This window comes from Empidonax traillii, unplaced genomic scaffold (genome assembly GCF_003031625.1).
Source record: "Empidonax traillii isolate 1590-97213 ecotype Southwest subspecies unplaced genomic scaffold, ASM303162v1 scaffold236:size2090792, whole genome shotgun sequence".
In the NCBI taxonomy this organism is placed as follows: domain Eukaryota; kingdom Metazoa; phylum Chordata; class Aves; order Passeriformes; family Tyrannidae; genus Empidonax; species Empidonax traillii.
In genome coordinates, this window is record NW_020955429.1 from 1,330,891 (window position 1) to 1,355,357 (window position 24,467).

The following is a 24,467-nucleotide window of genomic DNA, read 5'->3' on the forward strand; positions in this document are numbered from 1 at the left end:
TCCCCATGCCATGGACCCCAAGATCAAGTCACTAGTGTTCTGATATAAATCAACAGATTTTTAAAGTGTTTTCTTTCTTATTTACATTTAAATTTGACTCCTGTTTGGGGGTTTTTTTTGAAAGACTATTCTTATATGGTATTTAGTGGAAAATGTAAACATTTGAATATTTACTACAATATAAATACTTCAAAGTTTTTTTCACCTTCATTTTGCTCAACTTCTTTAGGCACACTAACCTGAAGAAACAGATTCCACGGATGACATTAGAAAATAAACCAAAAAACAAACAAACCTCCAAAACAAAAAATACAAATCCTGACACAAACTGTGGATTTAAGCAACTTACAAAAGAAAGGAGGGTCCAGAGTTCAGGGGTAAACCATTACTCCTATAGAATGACAGGTGTCTGGAGCTTAGGAAGTGCTGCCATCTACACATGCACAATGATCACAAGTTCTAGTTGTTTGCCTGCATTAAAATAATTCAGCAGTAATTTTAGATTTTCCTTTCAAAGAACAGTCTTCAGAGGTCCATATTCTCCATACAAATCACTTTTTAGCTACTCCACTTGGAGTGCAGCACAGCTGCCTTTTAAAGGTCAGGTTCCATTTGAATGTGTCTCTACTCTTCAGCTCAAATGATTTTCACGTATTTGAATGTTTTACCAGCCCTTTTGACCAATATTATGATCATTTTATTGTCAAAATAAGTAATTTTTAGCAAATGAAAAACAGTACAACATCTCTATATCCAGTGTGAAAGCAACATGGTGGTATAAGTATGTGCATACATTGGATTACACAAAATATATTATACACATTCCAGTTAACTATGGAACAATTAACAGGAGTAGATGACTACTGATCATGGGTACAAAGTGTTTTTGTAAACAAGATTTTGAGAACCTTGAAGTAAAAGTTGATTTCTGGAGAGATGACAATCTTGGGATTCCATTTTTGTTTTCAATGAAGTCAATGATTTTTATTTTTAAGGATGCTGTATATAAGAATGCACTTTGTATTAAAACAAAGATCAATACTTTACACTTTAAGAAACTTTACATATGTACATAAATTACACATCAGGAATGGTTTTAAAGCTCAAAATTAGTTGTAGGAAAAGTCTATTTTCCTTCTATTAAAATCTTTAACTCTTTTACGTTGTGATCGTTTGCAACTGTAACAGCATGATCCAGGGCTCGGATACTTGCTAAAAGCTTTATGATCTGCTTGATGTGCTCCCTAAAAGGAGGAAGGAGAAGTTAATACAGGAACAGAACCATCAATGACATGGATTACATTATGAAGCCATATAGTTAATATTCCTGCTGCAGATTTATTATATTTGCTTTATTAGGTAATGGCAACAGGTTTGTTAAATGCTGGGAAAAAGCAGGACAGAAGACAGAAATTAAATTATAACTCACTATGCAAATAAGGCTAAGTGGATGTTTCTCTTCCAGTACATACTTTTACAAAATTATCTTTTCACCTGTTAAAACAAGATCTTTCAAATCTAGAAACAGACTATCGAGAGAGAGTTCAAAAATTTAAACGTGAAACCCAGACTATTGCACTGATACACAGGACTATAACAAGACTGGAAGATTGTTTATTCCTGTGCTGTTGCTGTTCCCACACCATTTCAGCAGTAACGTGTCTAACCTGCCGAACTTTTCATTAAACTGGTTATTGGATTCAAGCAGAATGACTCTTGGATCTAGGGCAAAGCAGCTTCCTCTAGCTGCTTTAAGTCAGAACTTTCGTACTGTGTACAAAAGACAGTTTGGAATTTAGAAGCCATGATGCAGGAATCAGCAACAGGCTCACAAAGTGAAACAGTCCAAACGCAGTAGCTACAAAATTTGGCAGAATCATAGAATGGTTTAGGTTGGAAAGGACCTTAAGGATCATCTCATTCCAACCTCCCCTGTCATAGGCAGGGACACCTCCCATTAGATCAGGTTACTCCAAGCCCCATCCAACCTGAACACTTCCAGGGACGGGGCAGCCACAGCTTCTCTAAGCAACCTGTGCCAGGGTCTCCCCACCCTCACAAGGAAGAATGTCTTCATAATATCTGACCTAAATATCTCCTCTTGCAGTTTAAAACCATTGCCCCTTGGCCTGACACTATCTGCCCACATAAAAAGTCCCTTTCCCTCCTTTTTATAAACCCCCTTAAGAATCTCTGACACTAAGCAGTAGTGTAATATATATATTACCAGTGTTTCAATATTTCCAGTACCTGCTGGGTTTCCACACCTTAAAAATATCCCCATCTACCATACTATAACATATTTCAAGTCTGAATTCAAAGAAGCTTCCAAAGACACACAGCAGGACAGAGATAGTTACTTGTGTTTGCATGCACAGGCAAAATAAAACAGATCACAAGAACTGCCACTGCTTTAACTCAAAGTGTTACCTTGCATTTCTCTTCTCTACATCAGAGCAACCAATGCTGTTTCTGTAAATTGTATCAGCCAGGTGAACAAGGTATCTACAGAAGTTTTCTAGCTGAGAAATAGTCTTGTCTCCTTTTAGATTACTGAACCACTGTTTAGGAAAGCAAGCAATTACCTAGGCAAAACAGGAAAAAGGAAGTTAAACACAATGTAAGAAAAATTTTTAAAGCTATGTAACATGATCTGTGACATCTTCCAGGTAAGACTGCAGTGACAAGGCCCAACTGAGTGAACAATGAGAAAACTACCAAAAAAAGTATCCAAAATCCAAGCAGTAAAAATCTGAAACCCACAGTGTACTTAAGACATCTACAGATATGAGCCAAAGAAGATTCTTTAGTTTGTGTATTAAAAACTATAAAATCTATTTTTCACTGACACAACAACTTTTGAGATATCAAAGCAAAAATTTCATAGGCAACCTCAAGTTTTAACCACATTTTCCCTCCAATTGCAACCTGTGATTTTAAGCATTGTTTGATTTTACTTACACTTTGAGCTTTCTTAATGCTATCCTCTCCATACTCTGAGTTTTGAAAAGCCATAAGAATATATCTATTTAGCAGCCCATCTATGGATAGCTCCTGAAGAGTTTTATTTGAAAGGATCCCATACCACTGGAGAAAATTTCCTAATAACTGAACACACAACACAGGGAAAATAAATATTTCAAGATGTACTGAAACCAGACACTTTTAAAATACTTAGTATTTTAAAATATTTTGCAAACCTATTCAGAGTATAGTCTCCCTCACTGCTGCAATTTAAACAGAAAATTCCAGAGTTCTCTGTGCGTGATCATGGCGAGCAGGTGTTCAACCAACATGAGTCTCTATTTTTTTGTTTAGCTAGGAGCTGATTTTCTTTACAGCTTTTTATTGGAAAGAAACTATGACAGTCACAGCTTTGAGCTCTCCTATTCCCCCCAAAGCAATGTATTTTATTCTGGCAAGCCCAAGGACATAAAAATCCTGGGCTGAGTACGCTCAGTGACATGCAAGTTGAAACGACTGTGTTTTCCCTTGACAATCTTTGAATCGCAGAATCAATTAGGTTGGAAAAGACTGCAGAGATCATCAAGTCCAACTGCCAACCAGACCATGGCACTGAGTGCCACATCCAGTCTTCTTAAACACCTCCAGGGATGGTGACTCCACCACCTCACTGGGCAGTCCACTCCAATGTTTAATCACCCTTTCTGTGAAGAAATTCTTCCAGATGTCCAACCTGAGCCTCTCCTGGCACAGCTTGAGGCCACATCCTCTCCTCCTGTTGCTCATTGCCTGGGGGAAGAGGCCACCCTCACCTGGCTACAACCTCCTGTCAGGGAACTGTAGAGAATGAGGAGTCTCCTGAGCTTCCTCTTCACACTGAAACCCAACTCCTTCAGCTCTTCTCTGAACACGCTCCAGCACCTCAACATCCTTCCTGAGCTGAGGAGCCCAGAACTGGACACAGCACTCCAGGTGTGGCCTCGCCAGTGCCAAGTACAGGGGACAATCCCTTCCCCAGTCGTGCTGGCCACACTATTCCTGGTACAGGCCAGGATGCCACTGGCCTCCTTGCCCGCCTGGGCACGGTGATGGCTCATGCTCATCTGCGATCACCAGCACTCTCAGGTTCTTTTCTGCTGGGTCACTTTCCAGCCACTCTGTCCCTGAGCCTGCAGTGCTGCAGGGGCACATGTTGTGATGCAAGGACACAGCACTTGGCCTTGTTCCACCTCATACTGTTGGTCTCAGCCCATGGATCCAGCCTATCCAGATCCCTCTGCAGAGCCTTCCTGCCCTCCAGATCGACACTCCCACCCAACTTGGTGTCATCTGCAAATTTACTGAGGGTCCACTGGATCCCCTCATTCAGATCATCAGTGAAGATATTAAACAGGACTGGGCCCAAAGCTGAGCCCTGGGAAACACCACCACTAATTACCGGACACGCTGTGCAGAGGCACAGTGCATTACCAAAGGCTAAGAATTCTCAATTACAGTTCTTGCAAATAAAGTTAAAGCAGTTTCCATCTACCCTTTTCCACAAATTTCAGGAGTATTTTATTGCTACACTGTCTTAGACCAAACATTTACCAGACATATTTACTGACTTACCTTGACAGAGGACCAAAACTGACGTTGGAAAAACAAATATGGACCAGAGTTCTTGTTTTCTAAGATGCTGGAAAGTAAGAGATTTCTTTAATGAGCAACCAAGACTACACTTCTGCCTGGAATTTCTGGGTTCCTGCCTCCAGCACACACATCATAACTATTCCCTTCCATCCTTCTTGTCTTTGCTAAATGCTACCAGCAGGATAACAAAAATGTCCTGAATCCAGGCACTCAACCACACTGGGAAAAACCCCTGTTAACTATGGACAGAAGGCAGAGAGACTTGCTAAGAAAGATCTACCACCACAGTTGAAAGTAAACTTACTTTTTTGGATATAAGGGCATGAATACGTCATCATCCAGTGTTCTCCTCATCCTTAGCAATAATGCCTTTAAAAGCACCTGAAACAGATAATTTTTTTTTTAAATGTCCAAGGCATTGTATAGTAGTTAAATACCAGGAACTGATTTTTAATGCAACAAAGAACAAACAGTAAAGGCATACATATTTCAGCACACATAGAGTTTTAAAGTCTCTTAATTCATCACCATACTTGACTGTCCACAACCAAGCTGCAGAGCATCGAATGGCTAAAAAATTCTTTCTTGCTGTGTTTTCCAACACTAAGTGTATTACAAATAAATTCAAATTCCTTAACTTAGGCAAAATATTTATGAAAAAAACCAACTTACTTGTGTATTTTTGTTTTCTGCATTCACCACCGAGGGATATCCATCTACTAGTTTCTGTACAATTGCTACCATTCTAGATGTCTGTGTGGTAGAAAAAGGATCCCAGATATTTTCTGAAATCACTGTAAGAGATTAAAGAATAACTCCACTTTGGAAATACTCAAATACAGGTATTGAGACATTAATGCAATTATTTACAAAACAGTAAAATATGAAGACACAAAGAAGAATCACATTCCACAACCCTTTGCCTCCCATTTTCCAAGCCTGTACCTGTTAATTTAGGAAGAACAACTCTCTCTACAATGGTAGGCAACAGTGAAATATCAGCATCATCTTTCACTTGCTCCTGCTCTTCACAGCCATAAAACAGCAATGATTCAAACCACAACATCGTTTCAAAATCTCGACACTTGCCCTAATTAAAAAAGAATTGGGGTTAGATGCCTAAAAAGAGATTTGAAGTCAACACACAGAAAAAGTATTACGTATTCAAGTATGATACCACTCACAAAACAGAGCAAAACAACTTTAAAACACTCTACCAAATGAACCAATTCCTTCTACCACCACACAGTCACCACATGTAATGAAAACTGAAAATGGTAGAAGATTGATTTTTTTTTTTAGCAGCTGATTTCAACTTCTGCTTTATAGATGCAGCCAAATAAAAGCCCACAGATCAGGGTACAAGTGGGAAGTCCAGCTCAATTGTGCTGCATTATAAAATTATGATTTCTGGATTTAAAACCTCTATTCTTTATGAGCACTTTGAAATTTTTCTAACTTAACAAAACGCTTACCAGGAGCAGTAACAGAGAGTAGTGAACACAGACTTGAGAACCCTGTACCATGTCTCCAACTATGGTGAGTTTTGTTTTGTCAGACTGGAAACTCACAGAGAAATAGCATGGGGGAAGGGACAATGTGCAAAACAGTTTTAAATTTAATGAGGATATCTTTCCTAATTTCTCCTTGTTTGATTAATGAAGTAAACCATCAAATTAATAAAATTAGTACTCTAAATTCCCTCCGAAGAGGACTTATGCCTCCCTCCCTCTGCAATGAGCAGAGGTGACAGAAAATTCTCCCCTAAAAAAATTCTAGTAGTTAAGGAAAAAACCCACTTGTGAAAAAAGGAGGAAGAAGAGAGTGTGAGTCCGAAGGCACCCGAACTGTTTGTCCCGCTGTCATCTCATGTAAGCACACTTATGCAGGTTGCACAACAAACATGTGCCAGAGATACTGGGTTGCAACAGTGCTGTCCTGCTTTTCCCATGGTCCCTACCTAATAACTGGGCAAGGAGGACTCGAGGAAGACCTGGATATTGCCAGCCAGAGTCCTACATGGTATGAAGGTGTAGGTGAGAGAAAGGAAGGTATATAATCTAGAGACATCGGTTGTAAATGAACGTAAGAACAGGTTTTTTACTTACACTTCTGAAGACACAGCATATCTAGAGTAAAAATTTTCTCTGAAGTATTTTAGAGCCTAAGTGTACTTTCATAGAATCATAGAATGGTTCAGGGTGGAAGGGACCTTACAGATCACCTAGTTCCAACTCACTGCCATGGGCTGGGACACCTTTATTTACATTGTTTTGACTTTTTGGTCGACACCACCCACTGAGAAGGTACTAATATGTGCTGAATTGAACTCTGGCCTGCTGGGAAACTAGAGCACAACAGCCCAGAAGCTCCAGAAAAGCTCCGTCCCAAGAGAGGTGCCCGTTTTTAACTTCACCCCTTCAAGAGAAGCACACATCAGGGGTGCAATTTACTTGTGCTCTGCACGAGTGTGAAAGAATCGCTCTGTAGAAGCTTATGCAGAAGCTACTTGCAGATGACCTTACCTCCAAAGGAGTCCAGATAAGCAGCTGAAGTCTGATTAAAGGGTTAAACAGCTTTGGTAAACAGAGGCCAATATAAGCATCTTTATAAGAGGCGAAGTACTTGGAGCGCCAAGCTTCGAACTGTGACTTAATACAATCAATTGAGTAAAAGCTTTCCAAAACATCTTCGAAAACTTTGCTGGACTCTTTCAATATACGATCTGGCAGATGAGAAAAGGAGCAATAAGTTAATTACCCATTCCCTACAATATCTCTTTCAAGACAGTCTTTGATGCTCACTGACATAAGCTAACTCCTATAAACAAAACCAGAAGAACCACCACCTTTAAAAATTCTGTTCCTTCTGCCTAAAATATACAAAGCAATAAAAACCATGAGCACATGAGTACTCTGCAACAGCCTGTCACACTTTATAAACAGTCCATAAAATGATTTTCAGCTACCAGATGCAGGATTGGTGACATATTGGGCTGTGCAGTGTAAGGTAACGTGCAAGTACCCCCTGAAATGCCACCTAGAAGGAGTTCAAGGAAATCTTTTCTGAAGTTGAGAATACTAGATCTTCAAGGGAAAACCGCACCACTGCTGCAAAAGCACTGAGCCTGAGAAAGACACACTTCCTGTCCTTTTTGTCTTTTTTCTGTTCTCCCCCTGCCACCGGCTCTCTCTGCCAGCACTGCCTGTAACACCTGTGTATCCCTCCTCATACCAGAGAGAGAGCCTGCAGCCCTCTCTAGAATGCAGAAGGGAAAAAAACCTCACCTAACCGCCCTTGAGAAAGGCACTTCCCAGGCAGAAAAGACTTCCTAAGCAACACCTGTCTCCTCAAAGTGAATCCTTCTGGCAAAAAGGATATTTACCCTTACAGGCTGTATTCAGAGTAGATCTAGCTTCAAAACTGGCCTTGTTGTGCATGGGAGTTTCAAACAGCTCATCTTAAGGTCCCTTCCAAGGCAAATTATTCTACACCTTTGATGAGCCAAGTGCAAATATAGGAGGGCATCTCAGATAAGCCAACTGAATTGGCAGTTCAGACAGAACAAGTCCTGGCAGGCACCATGTTAAACTCCCGCCCAGAACGTCTGTTAGCACTGGGCAATGATTACAATCCCTTAGCACCTTCTTTATAGTTTTTCTTTTATTCACAGTACCAGTATTCTATACAGTCCAAACCTTTTTCTATAGATATTATTTTCCTTTCATCTTTTCTTCTTCCCAGGGTTAGTTTCATTTTAATCAATCATATTTGCCACGTTTACAGTTGTAAATATTCAGTTACAGTAGCAATCTGCACACAATGAATACAACTAGTACACACAGCAGGTAGAGACAGGGCTGAAAGAACAGGAGATTATGTCATGTAACCACACTTTTCACAGTGGGATCAAGACAAGACACTGGATATGAAGCTGGCAGGTCCAAAGTGCATCCCTCTGTTCCATGTAGCTCACTGCTGTTTCTGGACTAACGTTACAGCTGTGATTATTAAAAAAAGGCTTTGAAAATACTATGCCTACTAAGAAACTGAAGAAACTCCTATAAAACGCTTTTGCACACATGAAGTGCCAAAGTACAATGAGGAATTCAGCCATACTGAAGTTTTAACCTAGATAATTTAATTTAGAAAAGTTAATTGTAGTACTTAACAACCATAAACAGTAGCTCTGTTTATTGAAGAGTTCTCCCTACCCCCACAATTTCAGTAAATCAGGCAGCAACTAAAGAGGTGGAAACTGTTTGCACTTCCAAATGACCTACCAGCTAGACAGGTCATCTAATTGCCTTTCTATTCTGTTCATACTCTGGGTCTCTACAACTACCTACAGCAATGACTTTGACATTACCTTCTCTGTGGCAAGTGGCCTCTTTATTTTAAGCCTGTCCTATAATTTAATTTCATGGTCCCCAGCTCTCATACTGTGAAAAGTCGACATTGTTCTCTTACTTGAAGTCACCAAAACTGTTCAATCCCTCCTCAAATGCACCACAAGCAAATCTATTCATGTGATCTGTGCTGCTCTCCTCCTCCACCTTTCTTCTGATTAAATTCTCTTTAATCCGAAAGAATAGTAATTGTACCATGAGATTCTTCTGCAATGTTTGTATTCAACACTGCTTTCTATCATCTGCAAACTTTGTCAGGCTGTAACAAGACTCTACAAAATATTTGTCAATGCACTTCTAGAAGCTTATGCAAAACTCCACAAAATACTTTCCAGCAACCAAAAAAAGCTTTCCAAAGCACTGAGGTTTTTCAAAATTTCACAGGTAACACAGGTATTTCAAGAATGATGAACCATATTACAAATTGGAAGGAAGACTTACTGAAGGTCCAAGACCTTACTGCTTGCTAGCAAAAGAATAGCACTAGCTAGCACTAAATAAAAAGAATTGCACTAAGGGTGGGGTATTGAGTCAGCTGCAAGCTTCACAACAGGTCAGTGAAAGAAACTGTTCTGGGCTCACTTATGTTTCAGGAACAAACTTTCTTTAAAGTTTCCTAAACTTTCTCCAAAATACGATGACATATACAGAATGTGTTGCACTTCAATCTGTTTCTTTTTTTTTTTTTTTTTCCCTGCCAAAGATTTGGTGATTTTTTTATGTAAGGCTGAGAGAATTGGGATTGTTCAGTCTGGAGAAGAGAAGGCTTAAGGGTGACTTCACTGTGGCCTTGCAGAACCTGAAGGGAGTCTACAAGAAAGATGGAGAGAGACTATTTATAAGACCATGTAGTGACAGGACAAGGAGGAATGGCTTCCCACTGCCAGAGGGCAGGGTTAGATGGGATATTGGGAAAGAATTCTTCCCTGTGAGTGTGGTGAAGCCTTGATACAGGTTGTTCAGAGAAGCTGTGGCTGCCCCACTCCTGGCAGTGTTCAAGACCAGGCTGGACAGAACTCTGAGCAACCTGGGATAGCAGAAGGTGACCCTGCCCATGGCAGGAGGTTGAAACCAGATGAGAATTAAAGTCCCTTCCAACCCAAGAAAGGTGTTACTGAAGCTTTATCACCACTCTTTGATAAAGCTTCAGTAGCTTTCTAACCTCGCTCCAAGTTGAAGTTGGTGATGTCTGTTGAAGTTTCCTCATCATCACTGGAAAGGCCTTCAAGGTGATCTGCCATCTTCCCAGTTTGCTCTCTTGCTTGTCTACGTCGAGCTCTGGAAAGCACGAACCAGTTACCACATTTTTTCTTCCCATCTATACAATGAACATACCCACCTAAGCTTGTCCTAACTTTTAATTCAAGGAGAGTCAGGCTGAAAAGAACTTTCACTATGCCACCATCTCAGACATTCCACTATATTGCTGCCTCAAGCAACACAAGGAAAATAAACCAGCAAAGACCATATAGATGTAGAATGGATTTACTATGCTTCCTTTGAGTCATTTTAAATCAGTATCATGCAATGATGCCTTGTTTTGTACACTCACATGGTAAACTGGGATTTGTACGAATATCCCTGCCCAGCATACCAGGTGAAGTGTTTTCTCCCCTTTGCAGGGAAGAAGCAAACATTGCCACTTGTGATAGTATGTCACACAGGACAGTTGTATCATGTAAGCAGGCAAAGATTCCTCAGTGGACAAGAAATCTCATCTTCTACCTTCTAGCCTCTCTTTCTGCAGTTCGACGCTTGACTTGTTCTTGATAGATCACTCTGTCTCGCCCAAAAGAATCAAGATTTGGTGCCATCAGTGCTTTATCTGTAAAATTAAATCGATGAAAATTAAAATGCTTATTTATGACTCTAAAAATATGCTGTAGGCAGTTTCATAAGAGCCTTTTACCTCCTTTTAAACTAAGTGTAATTTGAAGTAGAAAGTTGAAGTTTAAAAAAAAAAAAACAAAAACAAAAACAAAACAAACAAACAAAACCCACAAAACCCCAAAACCAAAATAAACAAAAACCCCCAAAACAAACAAACAAACAAACAAAAAAACCCCAGAAGCCTGAGTTCACCAAGCACAGAGGTTAAAATAGAAAGCAGCGGAGTTTGGAAAAATTTCCCCTTAAATGTCAAATAGTTTTCACCATACTTCACTCTTGTCCATCTCACAACAGTGCCCAACTACATAAAAGTCAACAGTTATAAGAGAAATAGCTTAAATTGAATGTCCCAAGACAAAAAGTGCTCCTTACATAAACACATTCACCATGTATCTTTCAAAAAGAAAATTAACAAAACGAAAGTCAGGGAATATTGACTGGAACAAGAGTATATGACATTTCAGAGTTCTAGTCATTGTATTTCTAAAGTTCATATGCTTTAGACTGCCTGAAGTTTAAAACACATCAAAATCTACAAGAAGACATATAATCTTCCTTCCTCTTCAAGCTGTGATTATCTTTATAGATGTTCCTGATTACAGAAAGCACAGCTAAATCAGCAGCTAGCAGGCAAGTGTGTTTCAAGTTCCTTCTTCCCAGGAAAATTTTAAACGGTGGACTGAATGCTACCCAGTGCTCAAGTCCACCCACTGAAATATTAACATTTAATAAACAGCCTTCAGGAGTAAATTTACATGTTCTAACTAAATCTATTTACAAATTCATCATTACAAGTATTAATGATGATCTATGTCAGTATCCCAATTCAATACCAGAACTACTAAGAGCCCTCTCAAAACTTCTAGATACTATGCAAGAGCTCTCTGTAAAACCCAACCTCAGCCACATCAACTATTCCCATACCCTCATTAAATTTCAGTCTAAAAGAACCTATTCCAAGCTTCTTTTAGGAAATAAATTGCTAGTACACAAGGTTTCTAGTTCTCTTATTCTCACAACAGCATTTTCATGGTAAAACTGCAAGGCCTACATGTGATGCCTGGGACTCCAAACACAGTCCTTAAAAGAATATGTATGCTAGCCACTCTGTAAAGGAATAGCACACCCTAACACTTTATCATCCTCAGTAAATTCTAGCTAATGATATTAAAAGATGTCATCTCTGGACACACTGTGACAGAATAAGAAATGGCTTCTATTATGGGATTTTACATCAGCAATAGGACAGACAAGACAGCCATTTCTAAAAATGGGAAGCTCTCCGAAGCATAAGGAGGACTGCACTTCCTCAGATATTTTACCTGTCAGGTTTTTTTAATATATTGAATAAAACCTCCAGGAAACATATAATCTAAGTTAACACATACACTTTTGAAAAGTTTTACATACTGAACAGTAATTACCACAAGAAACCTCCTCAGTGAGAACCTCCCATCCACAAATTCACAGTAAGCAGGAGTTTGAACTGGCTAAATCTTAAGTTGTATTTCATACAGGGTCACTTTGTATTAGTCTGATTAGTCTTCCAGTTCTTTAGCTTTACCAGTTAAGTGTCTGAAATTAAATACTTATGCTGGCCACAAACCTGAGCATTACACAAAAGTCTAGCCCAGTGTTTCATGGCTCTGTACAGAATGAACTGTAGATGTTAAATGCCATGTATAGATTCAGGAAGGTTAAAATAAATTTTTGAAAAGTCCTGACATAAGAGGAAAACGGGGAGACACACACTACCACTATTTCCACTGCCACCATGCATACATTTTCAGTGCTAGGAAGGAGAAAGTATAGTTAAGAAAAACAGAAAGGAGAGATGAAGCAGAGTTAGAGCGGTTTGGAGTTTAAAACAAAACAGATTAGAGAACTTTCATCTAAACATGCTGCTACCTATCTCTAGAGTAAGGATAAACTTTGAAGACACTCATACGTTAAACGTTTACATTTCAATTTAGTCATACTAAGTAAACAAGGTTGTTTAATGAATAATAAAAACCTTCAAGATGGACTGACTTGAATGGCTTGAAAACTCCGAAGATTCATCTTTAATATCATCTTGTCGTCTTTGGACAAGGCGGGAAGCTCGCTGTTTGTACAGCTGATGCATTGCGGACTCAAGGTCGTTAATCAGAGGCACCTGTAAAAATACAACACACTACGTAACACAAGCTCCTTAGCTGCTCAGCTTCTGGGGTCCCATCCTATTCCGAAGCATAATGCTGTGGCTGTGCTCCTAGCAGCACAAACTCTTGCCTTTTATTCATTTGCATCATCTGCATTGGTGAGGTGTGGAAAATGCATGCATTTAATGTTGGCAGCTCTGATTGAATCAGAGCAAGAGCATTCTGAGAGCAACTTCTGTGGATTGAATGAGCCTGCACAGCAAAAAAACCATTTAGGAGTGTGAAATAATCTTTCCAGTACTCTTGCTTTCTCTGCCAAGCATGTAACATTTTGTATAAGGGTTTACAATTCTCAGATCTTACTGTTTCCTATCTTTAAAGAAGAATGTAGAAGTATTCTATAGTTAAATGAGAAAATAACTCAACTGTACACAGTGAAAAAAGCACCCATCAATCCACCCTCCTGAAGCCAGCAGCTATTGTTTTGCTCTAACTCTTATTACTGAAATGGAATCAAGCCCTGCATAACCATGATATGGCAACAGGCAATTCAAATCAGTCAAATGTTCCTCTAGACAATTACTAAAACCAAAACAGTACAATTTGTGCACATTATGCTTTAAGTATAACCTTGAATAATACACAGGTAAGTCAGCTCCAACCTGTCACTTTTTTTAATTTTAGTGGACTAGATTTTAGTAGCAACTCCAACAAAAATAGATGATGTTAGAACAGTCCTGACATTAAATAGCAGGTTCACTGCTCACTTTTGCGAAAATTCATTTCCTGGGATAAGTTAAAATTAGATAATTATAAATATTCAAATGCAAAACAGAGCTTTTCACAATCTCTTAATTTGGAAAGGCAAGTCCTTTTGGCATGAACACTTAAGCCATATCCTCCTTACCTCCAGATGAGTGCTTACTCCAGTCTTCCAGCCTGTTAGCTCAAATATTTCATTGCTGCCTACCATCCAGGATTATGGGTTTTTATCAAAACAAAAGATGAAATCGAAAATTGTTTCCTGATGTAATTTAGAACGTGACTCAGCAGCTATTAAAGAACCTCCTTCAGTAATGTATCAGATTCTGAGATTATAGCTACAGGGCCATTTCAGCTGAGACTGACATACATATTAGAGGAGATATTAAACAAAAAGAAGTATTAGCTCTTTGTGGGATAAACTGGACTCCAGGGCTTAAAATGAAAGCAACTCTACACCAAGTCAAAATACGTACACCTTTCTTTTGGAGAAAAGACTACAGAGAAAGATATCCCAGCACTGGAAGTCTATACTGAGAATTTAAGACAATTTTGAAAACAGAAATAATAATTAAAAAATACTAGTTTTACTGCAATTTACCATAGAAAATATAGCTTCTTCTCTTAAGTATGTAAAGGAAATTCTAACATTGAAAAGTTTAATGAATTTTTACAAAGCATTCCCAGAGGTTTCCTGTAATTGTTTCAGGATTAAAAGAAAAAAAAAAAAAACAGTGATGTATTCAGATATATGAATCCACTCAAAAGTATTTCCCATTTAAAACAAAAGAGACTCAGAAGCCCTTATTCTTCTATAAATAATACTGTGGTTAATGAGTCGCTGACAATTTCACTGACTACTAAAAAGTTACAAGCCTCATTCCCTGTTTTGTTTAGTCAATACCTTAAATTCAGTGTTTTCAACGGGTTTTTTGTTCACTTTCACTGTAAAGAGTGTAAGAGGAAAAGCAGAAAGCTCCCTAAACATTTAGATCACATGGATATTTTTAACCTACAGCCCACAGAGTGCATTTTGATAATTTGCTTTGCAGGTAAAGTAACACCTCATCTCCCTGTGCTGTCAAAGTATGCTCAGAACAATTCAATCTTTCTGTATCCACTGTACATTCCTACATCCCAAATGTAAAAACATCATTACCACTCGTTAGCCTTCCCAGAAAGCATAATTTTGACAGTAACTACCTCCCAAGGAAGTCATGCAAGCATCTTCCACTCCATTTATTTATGGGGAAAAAAAAGATATCACAGGGATCTTGACCCTTCTAGTGCTTGTTTCTAAAATCTGCCTAACAGTTGCCTCATTATACTCTCTGCTGTGCCTTACAAATGGGCAAAGTGATTTTAACATTCAGAATCTTTTCAAAATATCCTTAGATATGTGTTCATACATGTATCTATATATACACACACAATACTATTATTATTACACATATAAATACACATTTTATATGCTTACGTAAATTATAAGCATAACTATGTACATTATTATAAATAATAATAGCAACCCCTTAAATATGAAGCAGTTAGGGCCACAGATTCTACCAAAAAGCTGAAGGTAATTTATCTCTACACTCAGAGCAACAATTTACTGTCCCACTGCATTTCATTTAAATAAAAACTGATTTTATTACTTGATTTTTTTTTCCCCTCCCCCCACCTCCTTTTTAGAAAACCTTGTGGGGTCCTGTGGACTGCTGGTTCTGAATTTGATGGTACTTTTCTCATGCTGAAAGCACTGAAATCCAAATCCCGTTATCTTGCCAAATAATATCATAATGAATGAAATGCTCCCATCACCTCCTGCTTTTGCAACTCACTGCATATACAAATACAGCAACAGCCTCCTCCTGAAACCAGCAAACCTCTGTGAATGCCCCTAAGAAGCGTGAGATGATAACAGTTCAACGGACTGGCATGGCAGATGAGTTATGGGAACGCTGAGGAGGGGGAGGAAGGCATCCAGGTGTTTAATCCTTAGAAGACCAACTACCAGGAAAGCAAGGGTATATTGTAAGAAAGCAACTACAGCTGCTGATAATTTAACAAAGAGGCTTGTTAGTTTGCTGTAAAATGGCTGAGACTGATTTATTTACTAGTATAGCTAGAGAAGTCAAAAACCTTCCTACAAACTGAACTGAAATTGTTACACTATTACTTAATAGTAAGTTTTCCGGGTTTATACAAAATCTTTCAGACTCAGGATTATGGCTTCATCAGGAAACAATCAACTGTAGGTAATTAGTTACACTAATCCATCAGCTGGGTGAATTAACTGGTTCACGCTTCCTAGGTTTGTTCACGGCATAGTTATTCTTCACTTTACAGGACTGAAGATTGGTCTCTCCCAATTCCACTAATACTGGGCAATTAATGTCTAACCCATTAACACCCAGAATGCTCTTCTGTTCCTCTCCCACACCTAACGAGCTGGGCAAACAATAGCTTAAACTACTCAGTCATTTTGACAGGTAATATATTTAGAAGCTACTATACTACTGTATTCAAGTCAGAAAACAATGAAGAAACAGCCTATATATACCGATAACTGAATTCTACAGCTCCCGTGTGTGCCTAATATATACATAAATATATAAAAATATATATATTCAGGAGCTCCTACAATATTTACAACAAAGTAAGTATTCAAAGCATAATGAATAGGGTTTTGAGTTAGACATATACAAAGGTATCACATTACATGAAAGGATATTTTAAAGTTTGGGTGTCTTTGAAAAGCTACATTACTTTTAAAACTTTACTCCTTCAGACTAGAGTAATGCCTGGCAGGAGGAAGTCTGTAATAACATAAAAAAATAAAAGTCTCTGTTACTGTGTACACAAAGCACTCCAGAAACTAGAAAAGTCACAATCCAGCCCTTATTTTTGCTAACCTGATGTCCAACACAAGTAAAAAGCAGCATCTGAGTAAAGCTGAAACACCACAGTATCTATCAAAGTCCTAAAGACACAAAATCTACAAGTTTTTAGGCAATCTAAAGTCAATGACTTCTTACACTGTGAAGAGAGGTTCCTGATAACCAGCTCAGCATGATGAAAAGTTATCTTTTCAATCCCTGAATAACCAAACCTTTAGAAGTATGTTCTTGGGGGATTTTTTTTCAAAAACAGAGGGAAATGTGGTGTTTGGCATGTACTAAGAGACCCCCTTTTTTTTTTTTTTTGGAAAAGAGATGAATGTTTTTGCATCCTTACCTTTTCACTGAAACACTCAAGCAAGTCTTGGACATACCCTCGCATTTCTTGCAAAAACTTATACTGTTCACCAATACCCCCAGAAGACCCTTCTAATCTTTCAATTGCCTTGGTAGAGTCCTCTCGGCTTTGCTGATGCTTCTCATATTGCTGCTGATTAGCCTTGTGCATTTCTTTCATAGAGTCCAACCTGAAGGGCAATGGATAAATAGTAAATTTACATCCAAAAGTCTATTTCAGACCATTGAGATATTAAACAGACAGTGCAAGTACTGAGCCCATAACACGGGAAATACTGCAAAGGCATTCTCCAACTTTCATTTGTCACTTTGTCCCCTCTCTCCATCAACAGTAAGGCTAACAGTTGGCATTCATTTGCTGGATTCTGCTGAGTGCATTGCATGGCCACTCCCACTAATTTTTACAGGAGTTGGTAGCACTTAGAAGAGTGCAAGGCTGGCCCTGAAGAAAAGCTGGGTGAAAAGGCTGCAGATACAGGGGAACTATAGCTTATACAAAGCACTCTTTTTCCTCTACTAACTTGATTCACTGTCAAACTACACTGTAATGCTACCAGGGGCATACAAACCAATTTCGAAGACATGAAAAGTGCAAGCTGCTCATTACAAATGATTTCTCATTGCAATTGCGTTGTTCATTCCAGACCTCTTTTGTGTACCTGACAAGCAGATTACAGTGTTTAAACAAAAAAAACCACCAACACAAAACACCACCAAAAAACCCCCACACCCCTGTATACACTAAAAATTAAATTCTTCATCTACAGAGGGGGGAAATTCTGATTCATAGTTTAAAAGAATGCAGCTTGATAAGCTGAACACCTCACTGGCCTTTCACTTCTTCACTACAAGTCTGTGCAGTGTCCAGAAGATGCAACTCAGACCTGTCTTCAACAACATCAATGGCCTCATATTTAAAGCTTCACTTCCAGAGAAGCAATCCAAGGAGAGTTTCGAACAAAGTGTCAATGCCATCTTCCTTTTGAGCTTTTTTTGTTTGCCTTTTTTTTTTTTAGTGGATTTGCCAGTCAGTACTTTTCCAGCGATGAAACTCTGCGTTTGCTCACCGAGACTAAAGACACCTGAGGAACAGAAACCTAGGGGACAGGTCTTTAATTCTAAAAAGATGGTCTGTCCTACCTGTCTTTAAGCTGTTTCTTTACCAAATCAATAGTAACAGGAGTCATCTCATTACTGGGAGTTTTGAAAGGAACTGTATTATCTGATTTTTGAGACTTGGTTTCTGATGATCCATATGCAGCATAGGTGTATGGAATACCATATGATGAACCATAAGACAGTGCCTGGTAAGTGTTCTGGTAGTACAGACTATTCACTTCAGCAGGCTGACTTGGTTGAACCTAATGGTAGAGGAAATCCAATTGTACCATGTTAGGCTTCAGAGAAAGGAGAAACTTACTTTCTTACACATCTCTTTATAAAGTGTAAAATGTATCTTTATAAAGTGTAAAATGTATCTTTATAAAGTGAAAATGTAAGCAAATACATTTACAAAATGCCATTATCAAGTGGATTTAAGCATAGAACTTCCAACCTTTCTTTTAAGGTAGAAGAAACAAAAACCCTCAGAAGCACCTTCTTCAATGGACAAATTCTCAGTTTCATTATAATTCTTAATATTTATACTACTTCTCTTTAAAGAATATCAGCATTTACACAGTGAATTTCTCAGATAAAAAAGCCTTCTGGAAACTACTCAAGTTTGTAACAGATTTAGCCAATACATGCAGAAACAAAGCAAAAAAGAGTTCAGTTATATACACACCTGGGGTATGTTGATTCCTTTTCGTATCTGCTCTTGCTCCCATCTACTGAGTTCTTCGTCTTGCTCTCCTGCCACCAGTGCTTCATCATCGCTTCCCTCAATACCTTCATACAAGTGAAACAGACAAGTAAGAAAAATAATGCATTCATACTAAGGGCCATAATTTAGAAAAAAACTGAGACCATGCCTCAGTGAGAACTCAGATCATCTTCCTTTCCTTTTCAGGAGGAATTAAGGATATTGACCTGTGAATTATTAGCATAGGCTTTCCACTTGAAAGATCCAATGAGTAAATTTGCAATTAACTGCTGGTAAAACCCTCTAACGTTAAAAACCTATGTATCTTACTAATTCTCATTTTCCAAGAGGTTATTTTACCTGCTGTCAGCAAGGAGAACTCTATATCAAATGTTTTTCTTTTCACAACTATATACTTCCTAAAAACAGAGTACAGGAAAAATAAGAATTGATCCTTAGTGGAAGTTTCTATCAGATTCAGCAGTGTGCACAGGAACATAGTTTTGTGCTCAACATTTTATAAGCAGATTCCATTAGGTAGTACTTTTCTTTAGCACTGGAATAGAACTCCAGATTGTTTGATAAACGCGTTCTTTAAAAATGCTTAATGGGAGAACTCGCAGTGAAAATAGTGTGAATGTTTATCAGATGCCCTTCTAAAAAGGTTTTACCTATTTCCTCAGCAATCTTTTGCCTTTGGGATTTTTCCTTCACTGTAAAAACTATCCTCCTCTTCTCGTCATCATCTTCATCATCACTGGCATCATTTTCATCTTCTCGAACAAGGCGGCCTTTACCTGGTTCACTCTCAACAGGGGTAAAGTCTCCGAGTTCACGAGCCATTTGACGCTTTTTCCTAGCGGCATGAATAAAAGCAGCATCTGGAATTTCTCCTAGAGACAGATGTGTGCACCATTAAACAACCACTGCAATGAAACAGGTATTATGATTTCTTATCACACGTCTCTTCCTGTCCTGGTATGGCTCCTAGCTGTTCTTATCTGGGGGGAACAAAAAGCATCAACCATTTCAACAGATGATAACAGCTCAGAGACTAAGAGGACACCAAACCAGACAAAGTTAATATGAGAAAACTGTACAACTGAAGAGAAACAAGAAAAGTGGACCTAACAGAAAACTCTAAAATCTACAGCACAAAAGTAATTCAACTTACATAAATCACATAAAGAACAGTTCCCAGGACATCCACCTTACACTTGGGGAGCAGACTACCACAATTAGCAAACTAGTTTCAAAAATACTTTCTCAGACTGATTTCTTTGGCCTCAGGGCCTGCCTAGAACCTCATTATACAAAATAGGTTAGGGAAATATTTCAGATCCCTTGCAGACCCATAATTGAAACATCTGAATTAAAGAACAGATTTTAACTAATCTCATGTGAAGTCATCTATTCCAAATCTAGATTTTCTTACAGCTTGTCATCTATTTAGAAGACAAATTCCTGCTTTTGACATCAAGATGAAGCGTTTTGTAGAAAAACATTTTCTCTTGTAAGGCTCGTAAAGCACTCTTTATAAAACAGTGCTTTCTCGAATTCTCAGATGCTAGATATACCCATTAATCTCTAATATCTCTCATACCCATTAGTCTGCTGTAAACATTGGCTAAAGCATTGGCTAATTTATCAGACAAATTACAAAGACCAACCTGGGCGGAGAACATTCAGTGAGGACAGAGCATTTGAAAACGCCCCACCAGCTTTTGGTTTTTCATCTTCCTTCTCACTTTCAACTTCCATTTCTTCTTCACCATGCTCACTGTTTGCAGTCCCATCTTCCTGGCCTATATCCTTATTCTGTCCTGTCTTTTCTAGTGGTGCTTCAACTGATAAGACAACAAAGCCCATGTTTTACTCCTTTTAAAAGATCACTTGGAAGTACTTTTTTTTAAGATAAAAAAACCAAAAGGACAAATCAAATTAAAATTTTGAACAATAATTTTTACTGCTTGCGATCTAGTAAAATGTGCTTTCTTAACTGTGGTTAACTCACTGACATTCTCTCAAAATCTGACAAGGCAGGCACACCAACAGCCACTAAACATTCTCCATACTGTCAAGTGTTAAGAAAGTAAAGGAATTCAAGATCATATAGGCAACCTTATCTCTTGCCTATGTAATGAGAAAGCATTGCTTGCATCACCAAATCTTTCCACAAGAACAAACTCATCTCAAAAGAACCTTTCATTTTCATCTTGTGCTAGGTGCAATAACCCCTTACATTAGGGGGGTAACACACAGATAGATACAGGCAGCAAGTACAAAGACTGTGTAAAACAGTGCAAGTTAAACTCAGCTATCCAATCCAAGCTGCACATATCTGAGGTTTTAGACTCCAAGCATTTGTCTAGAGAATCCAGACTACTGACTCAGTAGCAGCCACAACGTCTTTATACCATAACCACATCAATTAGGGACAGCAAAATAAAGAGAAAATAAGCACACATAGCCATGTGCAAAATGCAATTTTTTAAGGATCTTTGTGACAGAAGCAAGAATTAAAACCCGGGTTTTCACAGATGACCCTGAACACTGCACACACAAATGACCATTTCTGGTGCCCCACTCCAATGCACAGGCAACTTAAAGATTCTAGCAAGAAAGAATTTGTGGGTTTTCTGAACACAGGCAAAACCTTTAAAAAACCTTTAATAATTTTTTAAAAATAATAAATAAAAAAGGGCATACACATAAAAAGGACTACACATTGTTAAAAGATCCTTCTGCTCCAACACTTTCAGTCTGTCACCTTAATCATCAAGTCTATTCTAAGGTCCAAGTCATGAAACAGGCAGCTTACTTAATGACAAAGAACACCACTCTGCTCACTCCAAAAGTCTTCTTTTTTGAAGAAAATGCATTACAAGGACACATCCTGTCAGACAAGCACCAGGTATATTTTTCAACTAATATAACTCCTTCCTAACTCAGTAAGAAACTCATTTCTCTACTCAGTAGACATCAGAAAACTGATGTCTACTGACGACCGTGCACAGAGCTGAGAAGTTTCATGGTCCTATATTAATTTCTACATAGGAGAGATTCAAAGAACTCTCTACCATCTTCAGAATTTGTAAGGCTCAAGTAACACATTTAATGTTTGCTTTACTTCAGCTCTAAACATGAAATCCTCTAGACTAACAATTCCTCTTGAAAATAAAGAAAGAAATCACAATACTCCATCTTTTCCACTACAAAAGTTACTATTAGTTTTGCAGTTACCATCTGTTGGAGAATTGACCTCTGTTCTAACTTTTGATTTTTCAAGATCTTCTTTGTATTCTTTCTTCAATTGTTTTACAATCTTTTTGCTGTAACTTGATTTCTTCACTTTAAAAACTTCTTCAGTTTCTTTAAAAGAGAAATTAGAAAACATTACATTAGACCCACCAAGAAGTATACTTACCTATTAAATATCCTAATTTTGTACCTAGCACTTTAGAAATGCCATTATCAAACAACTGTCAGGGTTTTTCAAAGTCTATAGCATAATTTCATGTTTTCAGTATTTCTGTCAACATTGCTAATCATGAGCCTTAGAAACCAAGTTCGGTGATTACAAGAGAATTCCTTCTATGACATCTCAAAATGTCTACGAAGTGCTAGGGCAAAAAGGCAGTCCGACGTGACCCGTGTACACCAGCCACAGCAGATTAAAACAAACTCTACACAAAGCTACAGGGCAGATGCGGTCCCGGGGGAAAGCGACAGGTTGCACAGGTGGGCCCAGCAACTCCCGCCGCACAAACCTTTACGTGCGGGCCTCCAGAAGCAGCGAACGCGCCACGGGTGGAACGCTCAGGCCCCAGCAATACAGAAGGGGAGGCAACTGAAACCACTACACTAGAATTAAAGGCGCTGCTCCGCGGTGCTGGGAGCGTGCTGGCCCCGCAGAAGCCGGACCGGGCTGGGGAAGACCAGCGGGACCGATGGGGCGCTCCCTGCCCGTGCATCCCTGGCCGCCCGCACCGTGCCGCCAGGGCCCTCCCCGTCTTAGGAGGCCCCACCAACACGACCCCCTTCACAAATAAATACGGGCCCCGGCTCTCTGCGAGGGCCGAGGGTGCGCGGACGGCGGGGGCAGGCCCAGCACCTCCGGGCCCCTTCCACCTCGCAAGCGGCGAGCCAAAAGCCGGGCACCCTCTCGTCTCACCCTCTTCCTCGTCCTGGAAACTGAGCAGGCTGGCCCGCGGCACCTCTTTGTTCTCCCGCGGCCGCTTCTTCTCCTTGGGGCGCCCGGCCGCCAGCAGCCCGTTGCCCTGCTGGGGCTGGGGCTGCGGTGGCGGCGGAGCGGGAGGCAGGAGAGCGGGCGCCGGCAGAGCCCCCAGGCCTGCCCGGTCGCCTCCCATCAAGCCCAGCCCCAGGCCGAGCGCCGCGCCGTAGCTCGCAGCGCAGGCGAAGGCCGCGGGGCTGCCGGGCAGGGCAAGGGGCACGCAGCCCGCGGGCAGCGGCAGGAGCCCGGCGCCCGCCGCCAGCGACATGGAGGCCTCGCTGGGCCCTTCCCCCCCCGCCCCGGCCGCCGCCGCCGGCGGCGGCTCCTGAGGCGGCTCCTCGTCGCGCTCCTCGTCCTCCTCCTCCGAGTCGTTCCGTTTCCGCACGTTCACCCTCCGCGCCTTGCGGAACATCCCGCCGGGCACCGACCGAGCAGCCCCGCGTGGCGCCGACACCGCCCGCTCGGCTCCGGCCGCCCTGCGCCGCGGCCCCGCCCGGCCTCGCAGCGCCCCCCGCCGCCCGCGCCGCCAGCACCGCCCCCGCCGCCATCTTGTGGCGAGGGAGCAGCGCGGGGGAGAGACACAAACAGCATCAGGGAGAGGAACCGGGGGTTTTACTGCACCAAACGAGTTCCTCACACCAAATGGGTTTTGTTATACCAAACATACGTATGTTGGGTAGGCGTTGCTCTGAAAAAAAAATCTGCGAGCTTCTATTGCAGTACTTCAGAGGGCAAAGCTAGGTAAAATTGGAATTGAGAGAATCGAGTTCTTGGTATCCGCTGGAATTAGAAAGGTCACTGCAGTTATCTGTGCTGTGAATTTCTGCAGTTCGGGACTTTCTGCCGTTTTCTGGGAAACTCCCTGCAGTGCTTGCGTGGGCACAGGAGTAAAAGGTCTTTTACAGTAGCCTTATTCAGAACACTACAGTGGCAAAAGCAACTGAGATTTTAATTAGCTCTGTTAGAAAAAGGATTTATTAATTTCATGGTTTCTTCCCAACAAAGCCAGAATGCATACATCCCCAGTTATTGCTGCATGCTTGAATTTCTGGAAGACGAAGTCAAGCTCCCTGCATTTGGGGAAACTGCAGGTGTCAACACATCCAGCATGTGCTGGATGAGAGGCCCTTCCCTGGGAAAATACAGATCAACTGAAATGGTCCAGTGGAGACCCACCAAAATGGGCAGGGATACATGTGATTGTGAGAAAAGTGTGGGGAAGCCAGGCACACTCAGCCTGGAGAAGGGAAGATGAGGTTAATACATGGAGAAAAGTTGCCCCTCAATATCAGGCAGGCAGTGGAGAAAGTTGCCTAATGAAGGTGTGCAGGCTCCATCCTTGAGAGATTTTAGGACCCAACTGCAGATCTCCTGAGC

The 24,467-nt window shown here is 40.2% G+C and overlaps 1 protein-coding gene across 2 annotated transcripts; it reads right to left on the bottom strand.

Annotated features, from left to right (window-relative positions):
* Positions 1 to 956: 956 nt before the first annotated feature.
* Positions 957 to 23,556, bottom strand: PAXBP1 (PAX3 and PAX7 binding protein 1). 2 transcript variants are annotated; one of them, XM_027888361.1, is made up of 18 exons: positions 23,031 to 23,556; positions 22,100 to 22,228; positions 20,527 to 20,703; positions 19,528 to 19,749; positions 18,839 to 18,942; positions 18,193 to 18,413; positions 17,033 to 17,222; positions 12,927 to 13,050; positions 10,731 to 10,830; positions 10,168 to 10,283; positions 7,122 to 7,321; positions 5,542 to 5,686; positions 5,269 to 5,390; positions 4,901 to 4,977; positions 4,576 to 4,642; positions 2,962 to 3,108; positions 2,431 to 2,585; positions 957 to 1,244 (listed from the first exon to the last, which is right to left on the bottom strand). In XM_027888361.1, the coding sequence occupies exons 1-18, from the start codon at positions 23,500 to 23,502 to the stop codon at positions 1,127 to 1,129; spliced, it is 2,886 nt and encodes a 961-aa protein (XP_027744162.1). In that variant the 5' UTR covers positions 23,503 to 23,556; the 3' UTR covers positions 957 to 1,126. The 2 variants fall into 2 exon arrangements, with proteins under 2 accessions (XP_027744162.1, XP_027744163.1); XM_027888362.1 differs by lacking the exons at positions 957 to 1,244; positions 2,431 to 2,585; positions 2,962 to 3,108 and having other exon boundaries at positions 4,897 to 4,977.
* Between the last annotated feature and the right edge of the window lie 911 nt (positions 23,557 to 24,467).

Coding starts and splice junctions, on each gene's coding strand:
- PAXBP1 (XM_027888361.1), bottom strand. CDS start 23,502: ATGTTCCGCAAGGCGCGGAGGGTGAACGTGCGGAAACGGAACGACTCG. Junction 22,229..23,030: donor TTTCCAGGACGAGGAAGAGG/GTGAGACGAGAG, acceptor TCTCTTTTAAAG/AAACTGAAGAAGTTTTTAAA. Junction 20,704..22,099: donor GGTCAATTCTCCAACAGATG/GTAACTGCAAAA, acceptor TTGTCTTATCAG/TTGAAGCACCACTAGAAAAG.